General features: G+C 38.0%; 1 protein-coding gene across 5 annotated transcripts in view; it reads left to right on the top strand.

The window, feature by feature from the left end:
• NEBL (nebulette) overlaps nucleotides 1-21315 on the top strand; it is a 249713-nt gene that overhangs the window by 106045 nt on the left and 122353 nt on the right. For 2 of the 5 annotated variants that reach the window (XM_088052390.1, XM_088052386.1), the window contains exon 4: nucleotides 5340-5447. In XM_088052390.1, the coding sequence (XP_087908516.1) occupies nucleotides 5340-5447 (108 nt within the window). Of the gene's footprint in view, nucleotides 1-5339; nucleotides 5448-7732; nucleotides 7870-9952; nucleotides 10168-11502; nucleotides 11615-17079; nucleotides 17155-20430; nucleotides 20562-21315 lie in introns of those variants that run through there. The other 3 variants (XM_088052360.1, XM_088052367.1, XM_088052370.1) reach the window with 3 other exon arrangements.

Below are 21315 nucleotides of genomic sequence, written 5' to 3'. Positions count from 1 at the left end.
GAATTCTGTAACCCTGCAGTCCCCTGTTACAGCAAAACTCGTTTGTCTGTGGCCTTTTAGGAGTCCATGGCTCCTTGAATTCCCTAAGGAATGCCCAACCTAGAGCTTCCAGTTCATATAAAAATTTTCAGAACAAATTTTTGGTCTACTCTATATGCCATTCTCAATTCCTGTATTCCTGTTTAGATTTACTGTGGATAGTAGTTCTAATTGAGTGACAGTGGAGAGACCATGTTTCACTGCCATTAGGAGAAGAAATGCTTCAGCTCATTGGGTACCATTGTTGGGTACAGTGGGACTTAAATGGGACTTAAATGTGCCTCTAATATGAGCAGAAAATTAATGAGATGTAGAGCTGTGGGCAGTATTAGAAGACGAATGACACCACAAAAAATGAAACCTGGCTTTTTCAGATAGGACACTGTCTGGGATCCTCCCTAAGAAGGATTAGTCAACTAAAAAAAAGTCTTAATGAATTTAGTCTAGAATTGTTCTTTACATTTGATTTACCTGTAAACATTTTTTTAGTCATATTCATAAAAACCTAATTTACTGAGTAAATTTTGTCTCTGTCTTGCCATTAATTTTGTAAGAAGTAAGATAAATTGAGGCAAAATCACCAGTCTATGTGGTTTATGGAAGAAGCAGAGCCAAACAATGGCATCTTTGCCAAGATGTGCCTCTAGGACCTGTACTGTGGGAGAGGATTTCTTGCCAGTCTGTAAAAACCAGTGTATTAGCAGATGGTGACCTTTGGGAAGTAGTTGTGTGTGCTGGGCACAGAAGGAGCAGATGGCTCTGGGCAAGCCTCAAACACAGCATACTGAAACAAATTCATAAATATTCAGGGTGTGGTAAAGACTATAGGTTTATGAAGGTTCCTCTCAGGGCAAATGTGGGTGTGAGGGGTCCCATCCTCTCATTCTACCTGCTTAGTCCTTCCTTGCTGGATGTGAGACATGATGATGTCACAATCTGTGGAGCTATGCAGTGTCTCAGATCAGGAAGGAGACTGAATTTCACAACTGCCCAGTCTGTGTGGGAAAGTGAAGAAGGGAATGTACAGGAAACTAGCTTTAATATTGCCATAACTCTTGGGGAATTAATATTTACTCTGTAGTGGCTGAGTATCTTTTTGAGGTGGAGATGGAATTAATAGTGTTTCTGAGGTCAGCATTATTCACAGCTCTCCAGTGATGAGAAGAGCATGATAATCCACCATGTTGAATTCTTTCTCTGATATTTTTTCTTTGGTGTTTTTGCACTCTCATGGTGTTTGTTCAACTGATATGTGCTTTTGGTATTGTGAATGAGGCTGAACTATGGGTAGGTGCCAAAATCCCCAAGAGTACAATCAATCTTTTATGCTCCATTTATATTTTCAGAGTATTTTTCCCAGGAAAAAATTAATCTTGTTATCCTAATAGGTGGCTTTTCTGTCAAGTGCCAAGTGTACCTGCAAAAAAATATGAGCAGCATTTTCTCCAGCATAATATTTTATGTAGAGTGTAAGATGGACTCCCTGTCCCTCAGAGTAAGATGGATGCTCTGGTCATGCTTCATGTCCCACTTCATGGTGATTTCATGAGTGGATTTACACATTCCTCTCTTTGGGTCTCTCAAAGATCTCTTGCTAATGTCACAAATCTGAGAAGTTTGATTTGTGGAAGATCTGTTGGATCACTTAGTCCTTTCACTGTGGGTCTGTGCAGAATTACTTCTCGTGAAGTATTTTCACTTAAAACTTTTTAATTTATGGTGATTTATTACAGTTTAATTTCTAATGTTTATGCCACACATTGTCTTTCAGAAGATCAGTTTTTCAGAGCACCATTGAGGGTGCTCTGCATCTGTGAGACTGCATTTTGGATCCATTGAGAAACATTATGATCTGGGATTTTGGTTAGGAGTTACTAAAAATCATCTTTGTAGGAAATGACTGCATTTATGATTCAGCCATTAGGGATTACACACTTCCATTTCAAAACTAAATTTTGAGGGTTTCAGTCTGTGATGGGTTGACCTTGGCTGGCTGCCAGGTGCCCACCAAGCTGCTCTCTCACTCTCTCTCCTAAGTGGGACAGAAGGAGAAAATACGAAAAAAACCCCAACCCCTTATGAGTCAAGGTTTTTGGGATAAATGCAGAGACTGCCCACAGAAACAAAGCAAAATAGAGACTAATTCTCTACTTGGCATCAGCAGGCAATGTCCAGCCACTTTTTGGAAGTAGGGCTTTGGTACACAGTGGTTGCTTCAGAAGGCTGCCTTAGTCACTCATGTCCCCTCTCCCCTTTTCCTTCTGTTGAGCATGGTGATTTAAGATGTGGAGTATCCCTTTGGTCAGTTTGGGTCAGTCCTGGCTGTGTCACCTCCTGACCCCTCACTCACCCCCAGCCTACAGAGGTGATGTTGGGGATGATGCTGTGCAAGCACAGCTCAGCAATAGCCAAAACAGCGGTGTGTTATCAGCACTCTTCTGGGTACAAATACAAAGCACAGCACTGTAATGGCTGTTATGGAGAAAGTTAACTCCATCCCAGACAGCCCTGGGTGTACAGTTAAATAATTTGTTCTAGTGATGTTTACAGCTCTTATACAGAATATTCTTTTCAGTTCTAAATGACTGATGACATCTTTATTATTTAACATTTTCTGGAAACTGAGGTAATTTTTCTTTAGAACGTACACTAACTAGAGTTTTAGTGGGCCACATTTCACAGAGCTTTGTTCTTCGTGAAACATTACATTACTCTGTGATTTTTATAACTCAAACCTACATTTTGAAGTTAGGTAGCAAAATCCAATAATGCATATATTAACTCTGCTAATATTTTAAATAATTTACTTTTTTAATGGTTTCAAAGTAGCTGCTCTGGGAACTGCAGTTAACCTTATTCCTGCAAAGTGATTTATTAATAGACAGTAGGAGCCCTTTTTATCTGACTGAGGGATTAAAAATATTAAGTTAAAACTATCTAGTTCCCTCCCTCTCCTCTTGTGTTCCTTTGTAAGATGAATAAGGGTCATTTGAAGTTAATGGCTAGTACATTTGGAACTAATAACAGGAAATGCTCTTTCTAACAATAGGTAATCTCTTTTAGGCAGGGCCGAACTCATTTCTAAGATGCATTCGTTTGTTCATAATTCTGGTAAACTTCAAGCAGTAAGGATGAACATTTCCATGTCCACTGCCTGCTTCAGGACAAATTTGAAATTTTTGTGCAAAATACTCAGCAGTATTGCTGAGTATTTTTTGATACTGTTGAGCTGTTTGAGCTGTTGAGCTGTTTTACTGTTTGTTGAGCTGTTGAACAGCTCAGTTGTCTTAGTATTTAGGGCTAAGGAGTTGAAGCTTGCTGAGATGAAAGAGGCTTTTATGCTAGTCATGTGTCCTTGGCCATGGAAGTCTGTCCAATGTGGATAAAGTTTAGTATGACTTCAAATATAGAAAGTTCAGAGATACTCCTAAGACCTCTTTCTTGGCACCAGACAGACCTGGAGTAGCATGTCCACCCAGTGTGTTTAAGGAAGCCTGAGAGTCAGTCAGTGTGAAAATGGAGAGCCATTTGATAGAAGGGAGATAATAGGCAATGAATATTGGAGTGCCTTGGGTAAAGGGATTTAACAAGAAGCTGTGAAGAGATGGACTAGACTAGTTTAGAAACTCAATATGAGACAAAGTGATACCTGAAATATGGTGATCAAATGGAAGTTGTAGAGGGCTTGAACCTGGGGGAGATGAACATCAAGGCATGGGCCAATCAACCTGTGGTTTGCTCAAAAGCCCGAGTGGAAGGGTCTGTTTCATTTGTCCTAGGGTGGCATGAAAATATTATACTTTTCTTAAATCTATAGCCAGCTCCAAATCTGGAACACAGGAAAAATGGTAGTTTGTTAATGTGGTCATTTACTGCTGTGTCTCGAGGAATTGTTTGATGGGCTTATATGTGAACTATATTAAAGAAAAAGCAAAAGCTATTAGCATACTGATTGAAGTTTAGGATGGGGAGGACAAACTATATTCTATAGCCTTGTCAAACTCAACTCCTTGATTTAGAGGTATTTCTTTTCTGTGAATCACCATTGTAACATTATGTGCTTGCTTGTGAAATAAGCCTAAGCCAACCTTGAATTTGGTGCATGCACTGGGTGTTTTCTGGTTATGAGCTGTATGAAGGAGAATCCTGCTTTGTCTGTGCTGCTGCTCTCACAGGTGTTGCAGAATCTGGATGTGTGTAGTGAGTAAAGCAGGGGGTATAGGAAGTAAAAGGAAGTTGTTATGGGTGAGGTAGCTGAATCCATCCGTGGAGACATGGGTCCTGACTCTGTCATTGATGCAGAGTTTTGTATGTTGCTCAACAGTGGCTTAAGGTTTTGAAGATTTCATCTTGTTTCTTTATGTTGAAATTGGGTACCCCAAGACTGATTTGCAGAAGTACTGGGTATTTGTAGGGGTGACCCAAGCCTATAATTTGAACATATTCAGCTGTTACGGATTGGAGAGTGAACACCCTGAGACCCCTGTATGATTTTGGAAATTAAGCTTATTTTACCTCAGTTTGCAGGTTGTCCTAGTAGTATGAATATTGCCATTCCCACTTTCCAGGGTGCATTATGCAGACTGATTAATAGCTGTGATGAGAGCTATATAAAAGCTTCTGAGGAAACTAATATTCCTACCTTGATGGTAGGATTTGAGTAATCTGGTCTGAAAAAAGGACACAACCACATATGAAACCATCTCTGCTGTGTACACAGTAAAGCAGAGGCCTTGTCAAGAATAATATATGAATACCCAATTAAAGACGATATCCAAATGCATATGTGCAAGAGGGACATATTAAGCTTGTACAGGCAGCCATTCCATACCTTACAAAGGTTTGACTTCATGACATTCTAAATACTCTTTTCATGCAGTATTTTTTTAATGTGTAATTTATGTTTCAGCCAGGAAAGAGACTGGTAGAATAATCACGAATAGAAGATGAAATGTGAAGTTGTGTATTAGAAGACCTCCAGAATTAGTTATGGTATTTTTCTTTGTGTAAGAGTAGGTGCTATAGTTCTGTGGTAACTGTTTTGAAAATGATATTTCCACAGTTGCAGTATTCATAGAGGTGAGCCCATGGCACCCCTGGAGGAGGCAGTTGCTTGGGCACTGGGAAATTTTGCCCAGTTGCTGCCTCTCTCTGTTAGTGGATAAAGGCAGGCTTCTCCTTTAAAGGCTGAAAGCTTTTCACAAGTGCTTTATTTACACTAAAAAAAAATTGCTAAATTGCTAGGGGCACATTGTGGAAAATGAAAACAACCCTGTTCTTCTGTATTTTCTATTCTGTAGGTAAAATACAAAAGAGACTTTGAAGAAAGCAAAGGAAGAGGGTTCAGTATTGTGACCGATACGCCCGAGTTACAAAGACTGAAAAGGACTCAGGAACAAATCAGTAATGTATGTGACTGCAACCTAAAGTGATTGTAGATGGAGAAATAGTGTGTCTAAGAAAAGGTGTGTTTGTTGGTGTTTTTGAAGTCTGTGCGAGTGAAAAATCTGAGTTTGGTGATTGATTTGTGTATGCCAGATTTTGAAATGTGTGTAAATGTATGCCACGGACTTGTACAGCACATTGGCAACGTGTGTTCACCTCTCCAGCTTTCTGCTAGTATGCTCAAAGCATTTTCTTCATTAAAATGATTTGACACTTTTTGCTCTTTTAATAGATTTGTCATCAAGTAAGAATACTTTTTGGAACTTTTTATTTGCTTTTTATTTATATAAAGTATATGGATTATGTAAATTAAAAGGTTTTGTCCCTTATTTTAGCAGGGGCTGTCAAAATTAGCATAACAAGCAAGATAGAATTTTCTAGAAGCAGATAAGAAAAGACATGCAAGACAATGCTCTATAAGATGACAAAGAAATAGCAAATAGCAAAACCTAACATATTTCATTAGCTTACAGGAATGGGATTTTTAAAAATGGGACTTTTCCTGAGTTATGTTTTTGCTAAGAAAGTTATTTATTTCTACTGCACTCTCTTGTAGCATGTTTAACTCACTGCGTGATGGAATATTGAGTGATACGTAGTGCAAGTTCTGATATGTATAAAATAGGTAAGAACTAGTGTGAACTAGAAAAGATGCAGAATCAATACTATTCACTTGTCTTGGCTTCCCTTCTGATCATTCTTCTGCTGCAAGAACTTGTCCCTGTGGAGTATTTTGTGAAGATGTTTTTGAATCATTCTCTGTATTAAAATAACAGCAAGGTATCAGAGACACCCAGTGTAAGTATGATCAGAAGAAAATAATGGGATTTATTTACTTGAATGAAAAAGCCTTTTTTTTCAGGTTGGGATATTATTGAAGAAAAAAGTCACTGAAAAATACTAGTTTTTCACAGCAATGGAGGTTTAACGTTCTTGCCAAAGCATTCACAAGTTAAGATTTTGATGTCCAGAGCTGGTCTTTGAGATGAAAAATTTGGGCTCATTTCCTGGAGCCTTGGCCAATGGAGACGACAGTTAATTTAAGAGTTGTGCAACTGCTCCCGTATGCAGACAAGATGAGAACAAAAGCTCATCTCTTATGTTCATACTGGGGCTAACTGAAATTACTGGCTTGTAAGAGAGAAAAATGTATTCTTCAGAGTGGCGAAAAGCACGGCCATTAAGACTTCCATTTGGGATCTGGGAAACTTCAGTGACTCCCTGGTTTTAATCAGCTGCATTTTTTCATTCAGACCAGGAACTTAAATTGGGTCCTCTCACGACCTACATAGCTTCCTCAAGCAAGAGTGATTCCTTTGTGTGGGGTAGCTCTGGAACGCATCAAGATGAAACGAGCAATGCTCTGGTGAATACTTAATCCCTCGCACGGGTCTGCTCTCGGAGGAGAGATTGAGAGAAGTGCCCTGCAGCAGGACTGTTGTGCTCAGTTTGGGATATTGGCCTGCCAAGAAATTTATTCAGACCTCCCAAGCCCAGTACCCTCAACAACAGACTACGGAATAATATGACACAGCTCACTTCCATGCTCTTATCTCTCTCTTGTTCAAAGCACATTGGGTTTCTGTTGTGAGAAAAGGAGATGATAAAAACAAGCAAGTAATTTTGTGACATGGGAAAGAGCTTTCTTCCCATCTCTACTTTTGGGTGGATCAAGGGAGTTTCTGTCCTAGTGGAAGATCTTGTTCCATGATTTATGATACTATCTGGTTCCTGAACCAAAGATACTTACCTGGCTTTTCAGATCCAGAAATAGCCTTTTAAAATGGGAAAAGTGATTTTATTTCAGGTTTTTCCCCTTGGTAATTGCATGCATGACTACTTTTCATTTCTAACCACCCAATTCTTAACAATATAGATTTGATCTATCTAGTCTTGACAATAGATACTTGTTTTCTTTGTGTATGCAGCTGACAGAGATTCCAAGTCAGGGACCCTGTTAGAAATAATTAGTCTTGAAGGGTTAAATGGAATTTTAAAATGTGCATGATAAAAGAAGTTGCATTTCATTTCTGTTTACACTGAAATAATTAATTTATAGCATTATATCCTAGAAAGATAATTCTGCATAGGCCACAACTTCAATTTAATTAAAAAGCTCCTGTACTATTGAAATGCCTTGCTACACAGAGTAGTTTCTATATTTGTCAGATAAGCAGTACACAGCATGGACTAAGGATCTAATTAAGGTTTCAAGACACTGAAAGGTAAGAACTTACAATAATTCTAAAATAATTTTAATTTTCATATACAGAAAAATGGAAGAATACTAATATATCTATTTAATTTTCAGTTTAGTTTTGATTTCACCTTGAAACTTCTCAAAGAGCCTATTTGAATCAAAATTGTAACTACTTCATTGAAGGGGTAAGTGAGAACAGTTAATTGTGTAGATATCCTTGATGAAAATAAATAGCAAAATAAATTTTATAGTAATAAATGTTTAGTAGCATAAATATTTTTAAAATATTGTCTTTTTTGTCCTGATATGAAGTTTGGTAGCATATGGATATTAGCACAGCACTCGTGACTTTTTAAAGAACCTCTTCTGCTATGAATATAAACCTTGTGAGGAAAAAAAATCAGGGGTGGAAGGAGAGTGGGTAGATAAAGGGGGTTGAATTTTGGTTGTTATTTTGCCACTAGCAATCCAACCTCTGAAGATTTAGACCAAACTTGTGGTCTTTATTTTTATTTTTATTTTTATTTTTATTTTTATTTTTATTTTTATTTTTATTTTTATTTTTATTTTTATTTTTATTTTTATTTTTATTTTTATTTTTATTTGTATGTATGTTATGGCTCTTATGGAGGTATCAGGACCAGAATGCAGGTTCTTAGACAAGAATGAAATTTAATCTCATGATTTTTTTGCGTTAAGAACCTAATTCTGCAGATATACAACATATATTGACATTGAATATGTGGTGTTGTGTGAATACACAAAAAAATATGTGCTGTTCACACAGAACAGAGAACTGTGTACATTTTTTCAAAGGAACTTGTAGTGGTTTTTTGTCCATTTTGAACTTTGAGAAGGTTTTCAGAATGAATGCAAATATTCTGAAAATTAAAAAAAACCCAACCCCACGTCTTTTTATAGGTGATTTTGCAGTTAAGGCTAGCTGCAAACTGGTTTTGCAAAGAAAAGGTTAAGGTGGCAAAAGGAACAGAATAAATAAAGATGATGGCAAAAACTATTGGTCTATCATGACACAGGGCTAAATGAGGGAGTAGAAACTCAATATAGTAATATTTTTGCTGGGGAAATGGAACACTTTCAGCAGTCTGCAGCAATGAGCTGCAGCTTACTGCCACTGCACTTTTATGTCTAGATATATGACTTGAAGCGCGTTTTATCCTATGTGAAATAAGTTGCTCTTTCTTAAATATGTTTCTGGTAAATGTCTGCAAAGTATAAAAGAAAACAGGTGTCCATACAAATTGATGGAGTGAGAAGCTTTCATTAAGATAAAGGCCAGTGCTTGGATAGAAGAGGTTGCTGAGTTGGTTGTATGGCTGGAAGGATGCATGGAAGCTTTCACAGTGCTTGTGCTCACTGCATTAAGAGCCCATGTAAAAGCATTCCTCACTTTTGCCTTAAAGCTGTTAGGAACTTGAATCACATAAGAGCAAGAAGCACCACACGTTTGTGCCTTTCTCTTGGAGACACAACACAATGAAGTAATGCAGTTCATCTCTTTGCACGTGACTCATTTTCCAGTAGGTTTGGGTTGCATCTGAAGTGCAAATGGTACCTTAATGCAAAGAAGAAAAATAAGAAAACAGATTAAGTCTGCTTTAAAAAACACTTTTCCAAGGTATCCTATTTTGATGAAGAACTTAGGAAGGACAGTAGAGTTAATGAAGGGAAGGTCACTCAATTATGAATCACCCCTCTATGAGATAAGGGAGTGGCTTCCCAAGTATCAGGAGCTGAACTCCTCGCTGAAGTTAGTGAAGCTTTTATTGGATGTAGAGAGTGCATGAAACATCTTAGAGCATTCTTGAAAGTGTTGCATGTGGGTTCTAATGAGAAAAATCTGTGTATTAATTTTCTTTAAATGTCTTTAATGAAATATGGTACATGGTGTGGGGCCTTTAATTATCAAAGGTTGCATTATATCTCCAGTTGAATTTATACAGCTTCAGGGGATGCAGAGGAGGACAGGAGTTCCCCTATAATTTGAATCAACTGAACACCTGCTGTCTGGACAAAGACACAAATGATAAGGAATTGGGCACTACCTCAGATGTGATAAAAATACATCTTCAGTAGCAACTAAAGGAGGACACAAACCACATTGCTACTGTAGTTTTGCACATCTGCATGTCTCAAATTAGAAACTGTCCCTAACAGACACTGCTCCTTATTTGGAAGCTATTGGCAGAGTTGTTCAGTCTGTTTACTTGCTCAAACATAAAATGATCTCTTAAATTGCCAAAACAGATTGTAGAGAAAATTGGCAGGAGAAGATGTTAACAACGTGGCCCAGAGCTCCACTTGTAGGATTCACAGCACAAAGCCTGCAGATACTTGTCTCTAAGGGCTTTTTTCCCTCCACTGAATTCAAATGAAGAAGAATAGGGAACAAGAAAAATTAACAGCAGCATCAATTTCTGCATTTCACAAGACCAACCCTGGCACATCGATGAAGAGACTGGGTAAGTGTTTTACATCACATGCAAAAAGAGCTTATGCTGTTCTAGGCAACGCTGGGGTTTTACTGCTTCTGAAGTAATTAATACTTTATTCCTAAGCCCTTCTATTCCTAAACATGACTTTTATCTTGCTGTTGTTTCATTGGGAAAATAAGCATTTATTTATGTATGACAATTGTGTTGACTAACATGGATGGAATAGCCCTTGTTGAGCAGTGCCCTAGTGCTGTGTGTCTGTGGCAGGTGTGGTCATCCAGGTGCACCCTGGTACAGATCTCCTTCTGCTGCCCTTGGTACCTCTGACAGTTTAACACCAACTGTGACTCCAAGAGGTATTCATTACTTGGTATGCTGTAGGCTTAATTCCACAAAGCTGCACTTCAACTATCTGCATCTAACTCCTGTGATTAATCTGTCAGTTGACTTCAACAGCATTTTTTCCATCTGGAAACAAGAAGGTTGAATGTGTCCTTCCTATTGCTAATGTGAGTGTATCTCTGCTAGAAGGTGGAGCTCCTGCTGTGCTCCTGTGCAGTGAACATACATGCACAGAGTCACATTCAGCCTTGTTTCTGTGGATTGATCCTCTAGGCTCGTTTTGTGTAGATACATAGAAATGGAAATTCTGAGAAGCCTCAGGTCCTTTGACTTTCTAATAGTTCTGTGTTGAAGTTTGGCTTCTGATTTTCAGAAATCATTCTGCCTTTAAATGTGAAGTCCTAATAAGTGCTTTAGAAATGACTTAGTAAAATAATTACATTAATTTTCAATGACCATGAGTAGTGTTTGCAGATTTTTACATAGGTTTTATATTTTGCAAGCTTTCAGAAATTTTTTAAATGACCAAACATTTAACATTCTTAACATCCTTAAGAAATGATTAATCTAAGGAAATGTAAGTAATATTTTAGTTAGAACTCATGCTAAATGAGAAAATAGAAAGCTTTGAGAATTCATTTGAAACCTCAAATATTCTCAAGTATTCTACTTAAAAATGAAAAATCTTTCTTTACTGATCATTTTCAAAATATGCAAAATTAGAGACACTGTTAAATTAGTTTCTATGTATATGAATCCTTTACCTACACTTTCAGGAAAAAATCTGAAGATATTTAATGGCGTGCTGCTTCATCACTCCTTTTTGCTGTGATCGCTGTGTAGGACAATAGTCACCAAGTATTCAGCTGTCCAATATTTTCTTTCATTTACTGTTTATTTACTAGATCTTTTGATACTCCACAAACCATAAAATGTTGTAAAAGCAACCTGTAACTTGTGGAGGTTTCATCAAAGCTTCTTTCTCACTTCTTTAACTGTATTCATTTACATTGTTTTCAGAGTTGTCCAAGAAATCAGGAGGTACTGGAATCCTCCAGTATTGAGGATATGAATATGTGGTCCTTATTTAAATAAATGAAGAACTAAAGCAGACGTTATTCATGCTAATACAGTAAGTAGCACCTAGAGTAAACCATTATCTTCTGTGTAGCCTTCTATTAGAAGTAGAGGGAGGCACAGCATTTGCTAGGAAATTTTACAGTTGTTTGTTGGGGAGGAAAAGATTACTGGGAATCCAGAGGAGTGTGTTCGTGATTCATGTGGGATGCCACCAACTTCTATTCCCATAACTTTTTCAGATTCTCTTTTCTGGTCTCTCTTTCTCAATGCTTATGATTTACATAACAATAATTCCCAACATGTGGGATGAAACAGTATTTTTAGACTCCAGAATGCTGACTTGAAGGATACTTTTTGGAATGTCAGATAGTCATTACAGTAATTCTGTGTGAAACTGTCAGTACAGGTGGAACTGAATAATTTAGATGGCTTAAACGGTGGTTAAGTTTCTGCTGAGCAGGTGCATGTTCAGTTTTCAGCAATGTGTAAACTGTATTCCATAGTAAAACAGATGTCCCTAATGAGGTGAAATTCCTTACCTGATCAGTGATGTTGTTGTAAAGCTGCTGCTTTTGTAACATAGGTGGAAAGGAGCATAACTCTTCTCTAGAAACAGCAGAAGCATTTTGACTTTGAGAAGCTGGAAAAAAAAAACCTTGCCCAAGGCATAACTGCATTTGGAAAAATCATTAGCATTAGAAATAAGGATTTATAATGGTATTAGTGGGCTGTTTATTATATGTCATACTGCCCACAATAGCATTCCATGTGCAAATTCAGATAGGTCTTTGGGTAAGTCCAATGAAACATTATCTGCAAATCTATACTGAGGTTCTGGGAAGCTACTGATGTGTGAAAGAAACACATGAACAAATTGTGTAAAATGGAAGTTCCTTTCTGTTGCACACAAGTCTATTTGGACTTGAATGGCATGTCACCTTGGGACAATTTCTGCCTGGGGAAAAAAGTTCCCTTTCAGCATCCCCACTGTGAGGATGGTAAGCAACCTCGAATGAAGCTTCTCAAATGTGAATCCACAGAGATGCAGAGGGAAATATTTTAGGTTAAGTAGATCTCTGATAGTCAAAGCAAGCAGATGTGACGCCTACATATCTGCTTCTTAAATGATCTTATTCCATCTGTCTTTATTCTATAGGGTTGCTTAAAAAAAAATCTTTTTTATCTCTTTTTTTAAGCAAGTATAATTTGATACTTATTATTGTTTATTATGTTTTTCTAGTGTTTCATAAGTGTATTTTGTAAGTTTACAGAGGAAATTATTGTAGCTATTGCCTTTTTTTTGTATTAGAGCTTTCATATGAAATCATTTGATTGCAGAAGTATGTAGCCTCAAAGTTTCAAAAAGTTTTCCCTGAAGTTCCACAGGGAGTAGGATAGTCTTTCTGATTCTAATTTAAATAAATAAATTTGACACGATGACTGTAACCTTGCTCACTGTATTGACAAAATAAAATGAGTTGTGTGCTGGAAATAAAGCAAGCAGTCCAGAAAAATCCCCAAAGGCATGGATTTACTGCATATGTAAGTGGGTCAAGTCATGCATGAGAAATGAATGCTAACTGTAAATCGGCTGCAAAACTCTAGACTTTAAGTAGAATTGAATCAAGTGATAACCTAAATATTTTGATAGGCATGTCCTATCATGCTCCTCTTTTGAAAACAGAAAGAAAGCTCAGTGTTGCAGAGAAATAATTAAATCATGTATTTGTGTAACCTAGAACAGTGTCATTGCACTCCAGAATCAAAGACATTTCATTCATTTATGTTGCCAGCACTGGTAAATTTTTAAGTTGAACCTGTATTTGGTTAAACCTATATTTTCATGAATGGGTTGCTTTATGTGATATACACTTCAGTATATACAATTAGATAAGACTGCTCTATTCCTTGATAAGCAAAATATTCAATCAAGCCTGGAAAAATACTTCTTGGGCTTTTCTTGGGTAAAACAATAATAAAATAGAATCATCTAGTTAGAAGATACAAAAGAAAAAGATAGAAATTTCTGTCTTACTGGTCTAATTTTCTATTTGTGATAACATGCATATTGCAAGGCTTCTATGAAAGGCAACAGTAATTAAAAAAAAAACCTACTACATAATCTTCAAATGTGTAACATAACATTTCATGGACTTCATTTTTAATCCACACTAATTGCCAGCTTGTTGACAGATGTATGTGTTACAGATACATATTGCCCTAAAGGTTTACTTCTGTACTTATTTATAACTCTGAAAATCCTGTTTGAAGGTTAAAACAGCTATGTAAATGTGAGGAATAAATTGTCAGGTATGCTATTTCCACATTTTGTTGTGATATTGACTGTATTGCATATGCCTCTTTGGGCTGTATTTTATGTAATGAAAAATCTCAATTTTTCACTTTAATGAAGACAGCTATGCAGTATTTTGTGGTAACTGCTGTAAGCACCTGTAAGCACCTGTCTGTTGTCTGACTAAAGGACATGAGTCTTTCTTTAAACACTAGTGACTTCAAGACTTAATCTATTTGGAAGGTTTCTTATATTTAAATTTATGACCCTTTTTTTTTTCTGTTGTGATACTAAGCAACTAAATTATGACAAAACCCAACAACTTATTTTTCCAGTATCCTTGAATATATTTTAGTGGTATCTAAATCGCTAATTATTTTTAATGAGTACGTATTTTTGAAGTCAGCCTTTTTTACATATAGAGAAAAGAGAATGAAAATAAAGCCTCTTCATGGAAGCTCAACTTGGGAGCTAATTAAAATGAGGCTTTTAAAATGGGAAAAAATTAATTAGCCAAAAAGTTGAGAAGTAGGAGTTAGCACCTCCAGAGATCTTGGGGTAGTTAAATGCTTGCAAGGGAAATATAATTTCTAATTTCCTTGTTTTATTTCATTGTCCATTACCTGTTTATCATTTTACCCTTTAGTTCCATCTTACCTGCTACTTTTGTGCTGTGCATTAGTTGTTAGGGCACCATCTTAGGCATTAAATGTCCTGCTGCAGAACAAGATACTCTGCTTCTTCTAATATCATCTTTGATCTTGATCCCTGGAGATTTGAAAGTCTCACCCCTATGATGCTCCCAGGCTTCATTGACCTTGAGAACAGGAGTATCTGGTCCTCTGTGGCACTCAGGTTTTTTTTTTTTTTTTTTTTTTTTCATGTTAATGCATATGTCTGTGATTTTGTGTTTTCCTTAGTCTGTCAGTAGATATATCAGTTGTGATAAAACCAACACTGTAATGAGTATAATTAACGATTGAACTTTTTAACTATCCTAACATGAGAAAAGAAGGAGCAGACATTTACACGAGCCATTTCTGTTTGTCTAGAAAGATCTGAGAGGATAAGGAGTAAGTTAGAGTGAAGCAGTGAATTTGAGTGTCACAAGGTTGCTTTCTAATCCTTTCTGCTCTTGTAATTATTCAATAATGATTTAGAAACAGAGATATTTGTGTACTTTTTTGGAAGGCTCTTTGTCTCACACCAACACAGTCTTGCTGTTAGAAACAACATTATTTTAATGGAAAGCTGAAGGATGTTCTCCCCCACCCCCCACCAGATCTGCCTCGAGTTTTTTTCTCTCCTGTCTTTTCTCAGTAGGTAAATAGTGACCTGGTTCAGTCCCTGCAAAGGACAGGGCATAAAGGGGAGATGCTGAGTATGTCACTAAGTAAGCTAGCCACAAGCAGAAAATAGAGGGGTCTGAATGTCAGTCCCTAATGGACTTGGGGAAAATCTAGCCTGAAGGAAGTACCATTTCAGAGGTTTTTTGAACTTCAGGTCTTTTCAGAACTTCTCTTATGCCCCTGCTTTGTCTTGCATTCTTTCTTTACTGGGGAGCAGTGGTGTAAAGTGAACCCATATCCAGTTTGGCCAGTCTAGCCCTTTTCTAGCCTTAAGAGAAGAAATATACTCCAGAGTATGTGACTTCTGTTGTCAGAGTTAACTAATTTTATAGGGATTGACATGACAGGAGAGCTGTTCCCAGTTTCCACAGCAGTGAGTGGGTAAGTAGCTGAGGAGGATAGTGTGGTTGATGTGGGTTTTGGCACAGCAGAGGTGGTCTGCGAGGGAAGACTGGAGGATTGTCTTGTGAGGAACCTGTAGCAAGACCCAGATTCTGTACAGGGATAAAGTCTGGGTGTCTCCAGGCTGTGCCTCAGTGTGCCAAAACTGAGCAGGGCTCCTGCTCCCTCCTCTTATCATTAAGTGGGACAAAGGTACTTTGTCACCTTTGATCTTAAGTGACATTGGCTACCATTTTGTTGCAGAGCTGCAGCTGCTCTGTAGTGCTGTTCCCTCAGAAACCACTGATGGAAAATGAAGAATTCAAAAGGTCTGTGGTGGTGCCTCAATCTCATCTCTCATGGTTTCTTGCCTTCTCAGCAGAGATAGAACAGGGAACAGAGCTCTGCTGTGGGCTGGGCTGCCCTTAGCTGCAGTGTTGTGAGAACAACAGGAGGGGCCAGAGGTTTTATTTGGCTGTGCCAGCAAGCTGTAGACATGACCAGGGCAAGGGTAGCAGGCGTGGAATGAGGTCACTTGTTTGGCGTTGCCTTTTGTTTAGCATTCCTTTCTGCACATTGCGTGTTTCTGGCTCAGATAATAGCTGACATGCTGTCTTGAATTGAGTTAGCAGTCAGGGTCCTTTGCAATAGAAATGAGGTGGATGAAAGGCTCAGAAAAGCTCGGTGATAATGGAAAATTAAGCAGAATTATCAGTGAAGGTGATGGCAAAAGTTACAGAAAGCTGACTTTACTGTGGGATTGGAGATTAGATGATCATCTTATATTGAAAATTAGTGTAAAAAATACTCAGAAGACACAAATGAGGGTTTAGCTTTTGGTATGGAAAAAACCCCATTACGTGGAGTAGGTCTTATAAAGTTACAGGTAGGATACAATTGCAGAAGTGAATGTGATTATGTACAGTTTCTTATAAGGCAGAACAAGGAGCAGGAAATGTCACAGTCAGGCATCATAATTAAAAGAAAAGCAAATATATGGCATATAATAAAAATGTTAAACTCATTAAAAAAGGAGCCAGGAAAGACTAGAAATACAAAATACATTAAAAGAAAGATTAGACAAGCTTATGAAAGTTAAATTAATCAGGAAAAAATCAGGACTATTGTTATCCAAATCCAGTGACAGGGTTGGTAGGGCTCTGGTATGCTGCTAGCAGGAAACTGAAATGATCTTAGTAAGGGGAGGCTGTTCCACAGGTACCCACCCACCTTGGGCAGTGACAGAGCAGTGACAGAATCGTGATGGTGTCGTCAGCGAAACCAATGAGTTCATCAGTGAGCTTGGGACCTTGTGCTATTTCCAGTCACAGCTGTGGCTCTGTCCTACCAAGCTGTGACCAACCCACTGTGTCCTTGGTTAACCATAACTGGCTTGAATGTACAGAGTTAAAAAGGATTAATAATTATGCACCTGACCCTACACCCCCTGTGATATTGGTGGGCATCATTCATGACATCTGATTGTCTCCACAGGCTTTCTCTTACAAGCCAGAGGACATTTATGAGCCTTGAATGGTGAATTTTTGAAGAGGTGGCTGAGATGCAAAGGTAACTAAGATATGATTTGTATTCCTTACATACATGCAAGTGTTTTTGCATGGCATGGCAGTTGACAGACAAGGTGATTAGTCATGAGTAAGATGGCTTTAACCCCACTAGCATTTTACTGGTTTTCAAGTGAATCTCTTTATCATGCTACCACACTTACCTTGGCAACGCAGGGCCCTCTTGAAGCGTACAAAGTGGATTCATAAACTGAATGGTGTGCTCCAACCACCAAAGTGTATCCAGTCCATTGGACCAGAGTAGAGCTAGGCCACAGCTTCCCCCTCCTGTAAAATACGGATTTTACACCCTTAGAACCGTTTCATCCTAGTTTCATTCTGCTTCTGTTACACTGCAGAACTTTCTAATGGAAACATTGCTTATGTTATCAGGCTTAGAAATGAGACATCACTTCAAAGTTGTGTTCCCTTGAGACCTGAGTATGATGGAAACTGCAACTCCAAGCTTTAACATTCAGAAGGAGGAAGGCTGGAAATAGTGGGTGCTGAAAATCAGATTGTTGCATGACCTCTGTTTGCCCTGTCAAGGGGTCACTGAGACTTGTCTGGTGCATGCACTAAACTTGTAATTTATGTTTGTGGAGGATGTCAAGAGGAAGATTCATGCCTGGATGTGCAGGTGCTCCATTAGGGCTTAGAAAGACATGGATTGATTAGGTGGTTATTGCCATCTGCAAAATTAGCCTGGTCAGAGACCCCTGACAGGGAAGCTTGGTGCATAACCAGTGAGCCAGGCTGCAATTGATAAAGCCTCAAAATGTTGGCAGTAGATAACTGAGATATCTGTGAGAGCTATCACATCTGGTATGCCGTCTCTGAAGTTTTGGGGATGCCATACTGCATCAGTCTGATGTTGGAACTGAATTTTGCCACTATTTTTTGTGTCTGGATATGCAGAAGATAAGCACACAGTCCTCTGTGTGTGTGAGATACAAGAAGGAGAGGGGGGTAGCCAGAAATTTAGTTGGTTTCTGTTGCTTTTGGGACAGTGTATAAATATATGCCAGATGTATAAATGAGACTTGGGAATTGAGTATATCCCACAGGTATAAGAGTTAGAGACTTATTATGAGACTTAGGGGTTATCTGGTAGGCCTGTGTCTGTAGGAAAAGATATTCCTGTGGTTCAGAACAGCATGAGGAACTTGGGGAATCCTAGAAAATCTGCTCCGTGTGAGCAATTTGTTTGTATTTTGCAACATGACCTTTTCTGACATAACTTTAAATAAAATGTGAGGGTTGAGAGCTGAGGCCCACAGTCCTTCTCTGTTAAACTAATAAAGCTGGCTGTTAGAAGGTATCCTGAAGATCTGGCTCTCCTTCGCCTGTGTATCCTGCTCAGTGTTTGGTTTCTATTCTCAGGTATGTACTGCACAGAAACAGGGCCATTTTCTCAGGCTGTTTCTTACTGTTGTTTTTCAAGAAGTGGCTGGACAGAGGAGAGGGGTTTCAGGAGGTATTTACAATTGAATGAGCACTTTGGCTCACTGTACTTAAGAACATTGCATTGTAAGGGCCACTGAGGCAGGTCCTTAGCTGTCATCAGTATTTGCTCACGGAAATCTTGTCATGCGTGTTTTGAGCTTGATCTTGAAAGTCTTCAGATTTTTTGCCTTAAGTGTCTATCCAGGTGTTACCTGAGGTGTTTCTTGTTTGTCAGAGAAGTTCTCTTAGACATTATTGAATATATGGACCAACCATCACTGATTTGTACGAGGCCAGGGTAATACATCTTACTACAGCTGGATTTGGGGAGTCTGCTCTTTATCCCTGATCTTTCTGGTGGTGTTCCTTGTAGCCTGTGTCAAGCTGTTTCCTTTCCTATAAAATGGGAATAATCGTGCTGAGGGCCTTTGGAAAACTCTTTGAAATTACAAAGAAAATGGTAGAAGAGCTGAATGGTATGGCTGCTGGTTGTTGTTACTTGTGTGTGTCCATTTTGTAAGTGGTAACTTGGGAACACAAGAAACAGTACAGGAGGAGGGAGAGTCTTGAGTCATAAGCTCTAGTCTTCTCTTTGGGATAGGCATATCATACAAAATTCTCAAAACCCATGTCAAACTCTAATTACAGCTTTAGCCTACTCTTCTTGAGGACAATTCCTTAATTTCACCTGCTGTAGGTAAAAAGCCTCATCCGATTTTCACAAAATAGTTCTTTATGGCAGGGCGACCATTGTCTTTTTGTTTGCATGGCACTTCTGCCTCTGTTATGTATTGAGAGAGGTGTCATTCTCAGACGTCTGTTATGTGAGGCTGAACAAGTACGTACTTTTCATATGCCTTTGCAAAATTCTCACTATTCCACAAAGTCTTGACTCTGCCTATTCTGATGGGAACTCACTTTTTTTTTAGTACAGAGGCTGAGAATGTTTATCATGCTATTGTAAGTGAGATTTAAAAAATACCTTTCCTGATTAATTTCAGGATTGTATTTGATTTTCTTCATGGCTGTTTTGGAGGCCTGCAATTACTGTGTGATGAATTTGGATATGCACATACATCTCTTTCGAACTATCAAACCTATAACTTGCAGCAGAAATTCTCTGAAGAGTATATTTTTGCATTAAGTAATACTAAATTCCCTCTTATTGCTCCAGACCTCAAACCTGATTAGTTTTAAATTGGGAATCTTTTTTACAGCCATACATTATTAATAAAATTACTTCATAAAATTAATCATGGTCAGACCCTTAAGGTATTTCTTGGTATCTTTCAGCATCATTCTGCTGTCAGCACAACTTGTTAAATTATTTGTGCAATGAGCTGATCTACCTTTCTGAATTTGCAATTCTTGGATCAGTCAATGTATTTTCTAACTTAATACATAAACTTTATTTTTTTGTACTACTTCTCTGTGGCTGCCATACCCAATTTGGTAGATTATTAATAGTCCATATAATGATATTTATGATTTCAGAGTGCTTAGTTACTCTCATGTTTTTTCAGTTTGGGAGCATAGAAACCCACATAATAATGACATGTTGGAAATTTTTGTGAATATAGAAAATACCTATGGAAAACTTTTATCACAAGGATTTGCAGTATGTTGTTTGATAAAAGATTACTAAAAAATGTTTTTGAGAAAAAAGGATCATATGGTGACATATATGGTGATACTCTTGAGATAATCCTTGCCTGCTGGTTTCATACAGCTTTTTGTAAAGTTCAGGTAATTGTATTACCTTTCTTAATGGGAATATATGAAACTGTGTAAAATTTAAAGACCTCATTAAAAGTCGTCTTCTTATTCACTATAGATGTGGACACAGTTCCTGGGTCTGACCTGTTGCAATAAGAGTAACCTGGACACTTTTTATTTTAAAGATGCTGAAATTTTGCAAATGCTTTTCCTGCAGTGTGGAGCCCTTCAAAGTTATTCATTACAGAAGTGAGTACAACCCTGTTTCTCTGCTCAGAGTGTGTGATAAACTGTTGTGTGGGGCACTTGTTTCACATATAGGTTGCTGTCTCTCTGAGTTGCCTGTGTATCTCTGTCATTGGAAAAGTCTCATTTTGCATACTTATTTTTTGTAAGTTGAAAGAAGAGAGAGGGAAATAGAATAATTAATACAGAGTTTTACAGAGCCAAAGCAGAATTCAGATCTGAGTCCCTATTTGAAAATCTTCAACATGGGTAATGCATCTGTGTACGTGACATGTTATACCAATTTTATACAGAATTTTGGAAAGTTCATCATTTTAGAGGAAGATGATGTGCTGATCACCTTCAGTCCTACTGGATGCACAGTTAAATTGGTGTGCATTCAGAAAGAAAATGGATAGGTGGCAGACACTTGGATTTGAAATATCAAGTGTAACTTCAAATGCTGCATTTTGTACATAAAACCGAGGAGGGTCCAGGTTTAATGTGTGAAGGACCATAGCTCAAGGTCTCATGTATCTTTACTGCGAAGATCAAGTATTTGGCTATTTTACAGACGAGTCTTCTCCCTCCTTCCCTTTGTCCGTCTCCAACTCCACCAAGAAAATGGAAGCCCTCATTCTGCTGATGCCCAGCATAAGAAAATAAATCTAGACAGCTGCAACTAGTTTGACCTCACAGCAAAGTTGCCAACTCAGCTGTGTCCAGATCATTAATGGGTTGTAGAGTGATTTCTTCTCTGGTGGCAAGAGGCGTAACT

The sequence above is a fragment of the Pseudopodoces humilis genome, chromosome 1, assembly GCF_049639895.1.
Source record: "Pseudopodoces humilis isolate 2021_Gansu_Grassland_sample_001 chromosome 1, ASM4963989v1, whole genome shotgun sequence".
Taxonomy (NCBI): Eukaryota; Metazoa; Chordata; class Aves; order Passeriformes; family Paridae; genus Pseudopodoces; species Pseudopodoces humilis.
This window is presented reverse-complemented; position numbering and strand designations above follow the sequence as displayed.